This window comes from Gracilinanus agilis, chromosome 1, assembly GCF_016433145.1.
Source record: "Gracilinanus agilis isolate LMUSP501 chromosome 1, AgileGrace, whole genome shotgun sequence".
NCBI lineage: Eukaryota > Metazoa > Chordata > Mammalia > Didelphimorphia > Didelphidae > Gracilinanus > Gracilinanus agilis.
In genome coordinates, this window is record NC_058130.1 from 344,737,699 (window position 1) to 344,749,013 (window position 11,315).

Sequence of the window (11,315 nt, forward strand, 5' to 3'; positions counted from 1 at the left end):
GGATGGAAGGAAGGAAATAAGGAAGGAAGGAAGGAAGGATGGAAGGAAGGAAATAAGGAAATAAGGAAGGAAGGAAGGAAGGAAGGAAGGAAGGAAGAAAGAAAGAAAAAGACTTCAGAGGTAACTGAAATTGCAAGTCTGGTTGCATGTCTGTCTTGATCATACATTAGTTGTGGAATAATAGTTGCTCACTAGGTTTTTTTTTTACCATTTATTTTTATTTTATATATAACAATGTAATATATGACATAATATAGTACATATGATTTGTGACAAATACGTAATAGATTTAATAAATATGCTTATCCAAGAGAAAAAAATTCTCACATTTACTATGGCTCAAAAATCTTTGACTCCTTTTTTTCCTCTCTCTCTCTTATCCCTCCTTAAGAAAACAGGTAATATGATATAGGTCATACATATATTATCATAGAACACGCATTTCTCTGTTTGTCATTTCACTGTTTGTGAAACAAGACACATATTTCTTACATTATAGAAAAATTAATGGCTTAGTTGGACATCTGAATCAGTAGAAGGAGTTTCCACACCAAGACTTGAACGATTTCAGTTTTATGGCCATAGACCGTTTCCATGATCCTAGTTGCCTTGGATTACTCTGAAGGAGTAATTGAAGGAGCCTTGGAAAGATGGCCAAGAAGATGTGAATTGACTCACAAAAACCTGACCCTGCTATCCCTGAAATCATTCTAAACTCGTAGCCTACAGAGCCCACCAATGGTACGTCAGTAGTGTTAACTTCACATACAGATAGCCTCCAATCTACAAGCATTTAGGGTTCTAAACTATCATAGCCAACTATTTGACACTCAAGAACACATTTTATTATTAAAAACAATACCACAAATAATAGTCAGATATTATTTCAGCTACATTATTTGTGCATCGTGAGCTTGCCTGGAAATTCATGCACCATTAACAATTTTGGTTTTGAGGGAAATATGATCTGAATTTCAATTCACAAAGGAACAAAAATATATCCCTTCCTACTGTGACACTGAAGATGAGCAAGGATTTCCTCCTCCTAGTGTGGCTTCGGCAGTGGAAACAAGGACTTCAATCCTCCCAAATTAGTGAGAGAAGCAATTCCCATAGCAGCAGCTGGTATTGTCCTCAATAGCTATGATTGCCATGTGAATAATGTTGGAAAATTCTGACTCTTGAGAACTTCCAGTAATAATGATGATGATGATGATGACAGCAACCAGTTGTGGGTGGGGGAAGGTAGCAATCAAGGGAATTCATGATCAATGTGATGATTTCCCCAATCAACTTGATGCAATTGAGGGGTGGGGATCATATACTCTCAGGAATCTGAAAAAGTCTGTATTTTATCAACTACTTTTGTTTGGAAACATATAAAGATCATCCCCCTATTATCTGCTTTCTTTTGTTTTTTTATTCTATAAATTAGTCTTTTTTCTTTCTTTCTTTCTTTTAAAAAAACCCCAAACTTCTAAACATGGGATAATTGATTTCATTACTTTTTCTTTCTTAGTACTTGTACTTATTTAACTTTCTTTGTGTTTCTATTGTTTAGAGTGTTTATATATCAAACATTATGCTCCTGTCTAGTTGTTGTTGTTAGGAGAATACCTTACAAGGTATCTTAGGTACCTTACAATGTACATGGATACCTTCAAAGGCCCTTTTATTAAGCATTCATCTTTTTTTTTTTTTTAAACCCTTACCTTCCATCTAAGAATCAATACTAATATCAGTTCCAAGGTAGAAGACCATTAAGGGCTAGGCAATGGAGGTTAAGTATCTTGCCCAGGGTCACACAGCTAGAAGTGTCTGAGGTCACACTTGAACCCAGAACCTCCTATCTCTGGACCTGGCTCTCAATCCACTGAGCTATGTCCCATCCATCTTTTTTTAAAAAGTAACTCAGAGTTTCCTAGGTTTGGGTTCCTAAAAATACACTTGGAGTGGCTATATATAAATTTTAAGTTATAGCCTAGGTTACTTTACTTAGAGGACATACTGTTCCTTTTCCTTCTATAATTTTTATAGCTGCAGAAAAATCTTCTTTAAATTCCTTTCATTTTTTAAAAGGTATTTTTCCTGGCCACTGTTAAAAATCTGTGGTTTGTAACTGAAATTGTCTAGCCTAGATTTTTTAGTACTTTATTGTTGTTGTTTTTTTTCCCCAGAGGAAACCTGTGGGTTTTCTTAATCAGTTGCCTGCTTTCAGCAATTATCAGTTTTCTTGGATCTGTCCTCACATTAGGGTATTCAGGTTTTTTTATTTGTTTTGTTCTTCTGGGAGACTTGTAGTCATTATCTCTCTGCATCCTGTTTTTAAGGTCAATGACTTTTGTTTGGATTGAATTTGCATGTTCTTTTTAAATTGTTGTCTTTTTCTTAGTTTGTGCCAAATAATTCTTCCCACCTTGATATTCTTGAAATTCCAATGTGTAATTCTCTCCTTCTCTTCTTTATAGAGATTATTCTTTCTGGATTTGCTTTCTAAACTATTGATTAAAAGTCTGTATCAAGAGCCCTAAATTCTAATCTATATGCATTCCTAGTTTCTTCTTTTATTCATTTCATTTCTCTTTTGAATCATTCTAGAGTTTCATTTTGTTGTTCCCTGTGTTCTTGGGAAATCTACAAAATAATGTATTTCAACCATTGGTTAACTTTCCTTTGCTTTGAAATTTTGTCAAGCAATAGCTTTGTATTCTCTTTGATAATTTATTGTACGTTCAGGCATTTGAGTTCTCACTGCTGATATGTTTAATTGTGCTCTAGACTTTTAATGAGCTTTTTTTCCCCTGAAATCTTTAGTATTCCTGTTTCAAGAGGGTGGAAGCTGATTCAGGAGGGTTACTGAGTGAACGCTTTAAGAATTAAGCTTGTCCAGTATTGAATCATATAGATTTTACCTTTTCAGAGTTAGTTATTCTTTTTCTTTATGTCTGCCACATTTTTTTTGAGGATTAGAGAGGGTAAGGATCTGAAGAAAGTTATTAATATGTCAACTTGATAGTCACAAGACCCTAAAGTCCACTAAGTCACTTTCTTCATCTCCACATGAAAAGTATGTGTATACATTCATGCCTTGCAGAAAGGACATGAGGGACCCCTGATAGGTGACTGAATGAGATTCAGAAGAATGGATTATTACCAGAGGAATTGCCCTTCTCTGTGTTCTGTTAAAGTAAACTGACTGCCAAGCTTTCTTTCCCTTTTCACCTTCTGAAAATAGACCAGAAGACAACCGAGCAGACCTAAATTCCAAGGGTGGGGACAGAATCCATTCCCGTGCATAGTTTCCTCCCACAAACTTATAACAGAAGTATATGACAAGGCTATAAAGGGTTTTGCATGTAGCCCAAGAGGATATTTAACCGACACTGTATTTGAATTCTAGCTTCCTTATGTAAAGGAGGGGGAATTTTGAATTCTCTAGTCAGGACAATCTAGCCTTCTAGCCAAAGAGAGATCTCCAAGAGTTGAAAGTTCAGAGGATGGGCTTTCTAGAGAAAGCAGGGGATTTCCTGATGCAATGAGCTCTTTGAAGAAGGGAAAAGTAACAACCACATAATCCTAAATAACATTATACTTTTAGTGCAAGGTAAGAGAGTTTCCCAGACAGTGAAGATTTGTCTGATGGAAAGGAGATTGCTTATGCAGTAGTCTCCAATATGTTTACCTTCCAACAAAGTCTAAACTATAGAGTGGAAAAGGGGAGTCCTGAAGGAAAGTGAAGAACTTTATGGGAAAAGTGAGACTATCAAAGGGTTGCCCGGATAGCAAGTCCAAGATCAGTTCCCTTCTTGGATGGGGGGAAGAGGGGGAGGAGGAGCTGACTCCTTGAGTTCTTGACATATTTCTGTATCTGTTGGCTTCTGTGAATCCCATGTGTCTTATGCAGTTTCTAGGGGGTGAAATAAAATTAGATGTTATACCTAATATTTGCACTGTACTTTGAATGCTAGAAGTTTGATGCCCATTTGCCTACATTTGGGGAAACACAGGGATAAACAATACTCTGAACATATCATCAGATTTTCTTAGAACTCCAGAGACTGGCAATGAGACAAAAAGAGAAACTGATCCATTGAGATCATAATCAGACCCAGTTTGTGTGAGCCCAGTTCCTGTGATTTATATGGCTTATACAACAATAATAATACTTTAGAGGCAGCTAGTTGGCTCAGAGGATAAAAAGCTAGAAGTCAGTCGAGAGTGAAACTTCCTCTCTAAGTCCCAAGCCAAAACTCCAACTTCTTCGGGAAGCCTTTCCAGAAACCTCTCTTAACTCTAATGACTTACTTGGATTAATTATTTCCTCTTTATCTTGTATACAGCTTGTTTGTATAAAAATCTTGTAGTCCGTAAGCTCAAATCAAACCTAAGACACTAGCGGTAGGAACCCACATGTGGCAAGTCACTTAAGCTCTGTTTGCCTCAGTTTCCTCAACTGTAAAATGGGGATCATAACAGTACCTACCCCCAGGGTTGTTGTGAGGATCAGATGAGATAATATTTTTAAAAACATTTAGCATAGTGCCTGGCATTTAGTAGGTTGTTAATAAATGCTTATTCCTTTCTCTAACTTATATTAATATAGAACTTTAAAGTTTATAATGTATTTTCCCCTCAACAACTGTATGAAGTAGTGTAAACTATCATTATTATCATCATTATTCCAGTTTGACAAGGAAACTGAGATTAAGGAATGTGAAGTCCCTTACTAATCAATCATATTGCAAAGAAGGTCAGCTGGTCTTTCTAATTCTGTGTCTAGTGCTTTTCTCACCATACCAAGCACCACACTGCATTAAATGAAAGTAGGTTTTGGGTCCTGGCCAAGGAAGGGATGTTCTAGGGAGAAGACAAGAAAGGGATGGTGTGAGTAGCAGGGTGGTTATTTAAAATGTTCTTATTGAGTGGGACAGCTAGAGAAAATCTTCATAGTTTTCTATAATTTCTCACAAATCTCTGACCATTTCTAACAGCACTAAATGTTTTCTCCATCGCTACAGAAAGAGTGGGGAGGGAATAAGGCATGCATAACTAGGCACAAATAACAAGCTCAGAGGAAAGGAATATGCCTAAGTCAATGAGAAAAGAGAAAGAGAGCTGTGTATAGAAAATGTACATACACACATGTATATATGTAAGTATATATGTAAGTATGCATGTAGGTAAGTATGTATATTTGATTCATAGAAACTTTGGAGAGAATAGTTTCAGTGGAATGATAAGGTTGGAAGCTAGATTGTAAGAGATTAAGAAGAAAGTAAGAGGCAAGTAGACAACTTTTATCATTTTTTTTTTTTTAGTTTAGCTACAAAGGGCAGAAGAGATATGCTAGAAGGATGCTAGCTTGTGGGGATGGAAGGATCAAGTGAGGATTTTTTTTTTCAGGATAGGGGAGACATGTACATGTTTGTGAACAGTAGGGAATGAACCAGTATATTAAGAGAAAGTTCTTTGGAGCCTTCAATTCCAAGCTCACTTATTTTGAATATTGTCTATTGGGCTATTAGTAGTTTTAAAAATATTAATAGTATGGACTATTAATGGTTTTTTTTGACAAACCTATAAAATTAGTCAACATTTATTAAGCTCTTGTTATGAGCCAGAGACATTCTGCTAAGTGTCAGGGATACAAAAAGAAGCAAAAGATAGTCCCTGCCCTCAAGGACCTTATAATCTAATGCAAATAATATCTGTATTACAACAGTGATGGTGAACCTTTTAGAGATCGAGTGTCCAAACAGCACCCTCACACCACATGTGAGCCATCCCCATACTCCAGAAAGGGGAGGGAGGAACTGCTCCCATTGGGCTGCTGGGAAGAGAGGTGGGTGATGTGAAAAATGTCCTCAAGCATAGTGGAGAGGGGGAAGGGAACAGCCCCCTCAAGCACTTGTGCCATAGGTTCACCAACATGGCCCTAGAGGTTGTAAGGGTCAAATGAAATAACATGCATAAGATTCTGCAAACTTTAAAGCACTAAACTTTCGTTGTTATAGCTGTTGTTGTCAAGATGTGTGGAACATGACTTTAGAAAAATTCAAAGACCATATACAAAAGGGCTTCAACTTATAGATTTCTGTGTATAATGTTGATGTTTTGTTTTGAGTGTCTTCCTATTTACTTTTTTAGAATTAGGCATAAAAATGATTATATAAAAACTAAATTCTAAGATATTGTAGGCTGAATTGTAAATGAGTCCCAGAGATTTTCATAGCAATTCTAATCTGATTCTTAAAATGTGTCATAATTGTGTACTACTGAGGTAATTGCATATTCTCACACACACAGATGAGAAGAAGCAATAAAACTGAAAAGGAGAGCATTTTTCACATTTAAATATCTTTATAATCCTTGTTTATCGAAGCCAAAGTTGAACTAAATACTTAATCTTTCATTTATTTCATTTACCTGCCCAGTTTCTTCTTCCAGTTTTTCATAAAGCTTGATACTATAATAATGTATTTTCTTCAAGTTTATTCCAGGATGAAAATAAGTTGTTAAACCTGCCTTGGAAAAAAGAAAGAAAAAAAATTAAGATCTTCAGAATTTTTATAGTTAACTGTTGAGAATGAAATAACCAACACCACAGCATCAGCCCCCAGGATAGAATGAGGGGCTCAGCTTAAATGTCACTTCCACCATTAAGTTTTCCCTATTCTCCCAGTCTGTATCTTTCTATATTCTGAACTCCCACAGCACCTTTTGGACTTCTCATGAACTAATAGTAAACTCCTTTGAATTAGAGTTATATATACTTAACAATTAGCTTATGAAGTGGTTAGAATTTGAATCCAAATTCAAATCCAGTCTCACTTATTAGCTTTGTGACCTGGGGCAAGTCACTTAATCTCTTATCTACCTCAGTTTCCTCAACTGTAAAATGTGGATAATAATAACACTCCCAGTGTTGCTATAAGGATAAAATGAGATTGTATGCATAAAGCAATTTGCAAACCTCAAATAACTGTTGTTGTTTGTTCTTTGTTTTCAAAAATGGTCAATGACATCACAGGGTGATGTCTTCACTTGTGCATGAATTGGATTTAAGTGAGGCAGAGTTGTCCAAAGTCATCAGTGTCACTCTCTCTTCCAGGGTCATTGAAGTCTAATGGCAAGACAAAGGTCAAGACATTTGGTGATAGCTCAAGATGCAGTGGATTGCTTTGGCTTCTTCAGTGTCAAAAAGCTATATAAATGCTAGCTATTAGAAATGAGGAATTGTAGATGGGTTTTAAGATGCTCCCAATGGAATCTCTATCAATTTTGATGAGACCCCAAATCAAGTAAATTATTAAAGTAAAAGTATAATTTATTTCTCCTACTAGACTGGAAGCTCTTTGAGGGCAAGGAATTAATCACTGAATATTTGGCTATGCCATGCATACTAAATGTTCCAAAAGTCATAGGGCAGTTTTAAGCTTTGGTAATGAAGTAGGGAGCTTTAAAGAAAGAGCAATTGGTTGACCTGATCTGGGTAGAAGTTTGAAGGGTTTCAGTTATAATGAATCATGAAGATATTAAAGATGTATTCACAAGCTGACTCTAATGAGCAAAGTGTTCATGGACCAGCCTTCTGGATATATTTCTAATATTTCACATGATTGATTTCTGAATCCTTAAATTGGATGGGACTTAAATTTTGTTGAACTTAAAAATTAAGCCTGTATTATTATCTGCAGTCTGGAAGGCCAGCAAGCAATTAGTAAAGGTTCTTTGTAAGGTCAAGACCTACACCTAACATCTAAATAAGTTTGGTACCAGTGTTCTGGAAAGAAGAAGGTCTGATCAAAGTCAAGGACTATGAAATGAACTTCTTTCCTGGGCACCCTATGGTACAATTGTGTTGCTATCTGTTCCTTTATCTAGTAATTGAATGTCAATATTATGGTAATACTTCTGTTGTTTTACTTGTTTGACTTTCATCCCGAAAACCATCAATCCTAGTATCCTAAATAAAATCAGTGCAGCTTGCTCTGCCTCTCCCTCTGATGAGGAGTTAGCAGGCTGACACAACACTGAAGATCTCTGTGTGTTTTATCTATGTCATTCCTTTGTTAATTTTTAAACCTTCCCCCCTCATAGTCTCCCAGCTCTTGGCTTAATTTTTAGGTGATTAAAGCCATGTGAGAATTTCTTAAAGAGGCTGGAACTCTTCACCAATGCATAGAGAGCCAGGCCTGGAGATTCAAATGTGACCTCAGACACGTCCTAGCTATGTGACCCTGGGCAAATCATTTAACCCCAATTGCCTAGCCCTCACAACTTTTCTGCTTTGGAAGTGATAGTTCCTAAGATAGAAGGTAGGAATTTTTTAAACTCCCCTACACACCTCAAAGGATTATTGTGAGGGCAATGCCATAAACTTAGAGCTTTTCTTTATTTAGGAAGATGAATGATATTGAAGGCTGCCAGAGTCTTAGAGAATCTTCCAGTCCCCTTCAATAAAAGATCTACAGATAGCAAAAGATTCTCCTTCTCACTCTTTATGAAATTTAGTGATTTTTCCAGGAGCAGAATTAAGATTTAGACCTGGGTCATCTGATTCCAAAATGAAAAATAAGTACTTCCCATTAAGAGTTTACATGTAATCTTTCTAGCATATACAAAAAGACTCCAGGGTAGCTAGTTGGCAAAGTGGATAGATCACCAGATCAAGAGTCAGGAAGACCTTTCAAATCAGATCTCAGATACCCAATTCGTGTGTGACTCTGGATAAGTCACTTCGCCCCATTTGCCTCAGTTTCTTCATCTATAAAATGGTCTAGAGAAGGAAATGGAAAATCACTCCAGTATCTTTGCCAAGAAAATTCCAAATGGAGTCACAAAGAGTTGAACATGACTGAAAAATGGCTAAACAACAAGGGCTTGAGATAGACCTGGAGTTTATGGACTTTTTTTAAAAAAATATTTTAATAATCATATTTCAACAAAAGTGGTTTCCTTTATAATCCTATGCATTTTATCTGATGAATTTAATAGCCGTATTCTGAAAAGGAGTCTATAGGTTTTATCAGACTGTCATTGGAGTCCATGATAGGGAAAAAATAAAAAACCTTTGGTATGGAAACAGTGTGGTATAGTAGATAAACATTTGGCCTTTGAATCAGGTGAGACGTGGGTTAAAATTCTGCCTGGCACATATTGGTTATGTGAGCCTGGGCAAATCCTTAAACTCTCTAAGTGGCCCTAGACAACTCTCTAAAACCATAAATTTCAGAGGGGGCATCTACCTGCATTGATAGTAGGAGTTGTTATTCTGAGAATTTCCCATGCTAAACTAGGAGAGAGAAAATAAATAGGTAATGAGTTCATAGTACAAAAAGGAATAATGTCTTAATATATGCATCACCACCTCACCTCCATTCCCTAGCACAATGCCTTACACATAGTAGAGGTTTATTCGATGATTGCTGAATGAATAGATTAATAATTTTCTTACTGCATGCCATGTAGATCCAGCAGTGAGTTCAGATGCTTCCAAAAGCACAACATCCTTCATCCCAGCTTTGGCCAGATGATAAGCTAGGCTCACACCAACACAGCCACCTCCAATGATTACTGTCTCTGCTGTGTCTTTCCATCTTGCGTCTGAAAAGGAAGATGCTTTCCCTTCCCTGAAAAACAGTTTAAAACTCATTTATCTTCCATACTCCTTCACATAAGGGCAAATTATTTCTTGTGTGTAAATGCTTCTCTGAAATCTAGGGAGGCAGGTACTTTATGGAATTATACTAAATCTAATGCTTTTGGAGAACTAGGAAAAGTAGCAATAGTTTATTATTTCAAATCAGCAAGCATTTATTGAGTACTTTTAAAAATAGATAGAATGCTGGGGCTGGCATCAGGAAGACCCCAATTTAAATTTAGCTCATTTACGAGCTGGGTAAACTTGGGCAAGTCCCTTAACCTCTATTTCAGTTTTTCCATCTATAAAATGGGCATAAAATAGCATTCATCTCTCACAGAATTGTGAAGATCAAGTAAGACAGTCTTTAGTACAGTGCCTAACATATATTATCACTTAATAAATGCTTTTCTTTCTTTCCCTATCTCCCTCTAATTTCTCCTCCTTCCCTTACTCCCTTCTGTCTTTATCTCCTTCCTTCCATCTTTCCTTCTTCCACCCCCAGGCCTCTGTTCAGAGATGAGTAGTGACCCAGCTAAGGGTCAGTTGCCTTCTGGGAGTTACTCTCTCAGAAAGCTAACAGAGGCTTAGTGACACATGACCAGACACTTAAGGCATCTCAGATTCCCACAGCTAAACTGGTCCTAGGTTTAACTGTGATTTCTCTCAGGGCTCTCACATCTGGAGACAACCATAGGTTAGGCATGCTGAGTGGATGACTGGAGAAGATAATTCTGGCCTCTGTTATTAATAAAAGTAATGATAGTGAGACCATGGAAGAGGAAATGGCAGGTCTAGGAGAGGGACCTTTTAAGAAATGCACACAAGTCTCTTTGGGGTCATAAGTCCCCTCTTCAAAAGTTTGTTCACCATCTTTCTTCTCTCTCTCCTTTCTTTTCTTCCTTCCTTCTTTCCTACTCTTCTCCCTTCTTGCCTTCCTGCTTAAACAGTGCAATTAACTGTCCTAAGTGCTAGTGATAAAAAGAAAGGCAAAAATGGTTCCTGACCTCAAGAATCTTATTCCAAAAAAGGAGACAATATATAAATAATTAGGTATAATGAGGGATGGTATAATGGGAACTGAGCAATAAAAGTTAAGTCCATAGACCATGCTCACTATTCCCTGCCCGGTTTTAATCCAGCATAAAGTACTTTGGGGAGAATTTGTCCATCCATGAGTGACTGAGAGGCTATTTATGTATGGTGATGAAGAATTAAAAAAAAACACTCATTGAAATTAACTGAAAAAACTGATAAGGGAGAACACACCAGATAGGAACTTATAAGTGACAGTACTAGAATATCTATCTAGAACCCTGAGGGAAGTCATTACCTATTCTCAGAATTAACTTGCCAGAGCAAGTTGGATTTGGAGAAATGGCCCCAAAAGGCAGCTGGGTGGCTCAGTGGATTGAGAGCCAGACCTAGATATGGGAAGTCCTAGGTTCAAATCTGGTCTCAGACACTTCCTAGCTATGTGACCCTGGGCAAGTCACTTAACCCCCATTGCCTAACCCTTACCACTCTTCTGCCTTGGAGCCAATACACAGTATTGACTCCAAAATGGAAGGTAAGGGGAAAGAAAGAAAGAAAGAAAGAAAGAAAGAAAGAAAGAAAGAAAGAAAGAAAGAAAGAAAGAAAGAAAGAAAGAAAGAAAGAAAGAAAGAAAGAA

At 36.9% G+C, this 11,315-nt stretch overlaps 1 protein-coding gene across 1 annotated transcript in view; it reads right to left on the bottom strand.

Annotated features, from left to right (window-relative positions):
• The window catches only part of DMGDH (dimethylglycine dehydrogenase), a 110,958-nt gene that overhangs the window by 91,684 nt on the left and 7,959 nt on the right, over positions 1-11,315 (bottom strand). The window contains exons 2-3 of the mRNA XM_044680929.1: positions 9,458-9,632; positions 6,427-6,525 (exon numbers count right to left, since the gene is read on the bottom strand). Of these exons, the coding sequence (XP_044536864.1) occupies positions 6,427-6,525; positions 9,458-9,632 (274 nt within the window). The remainder of the gene's footprint in view (positions 1-6,426; positions 6,526-9,457; positions 9,633-11,315) is intronic.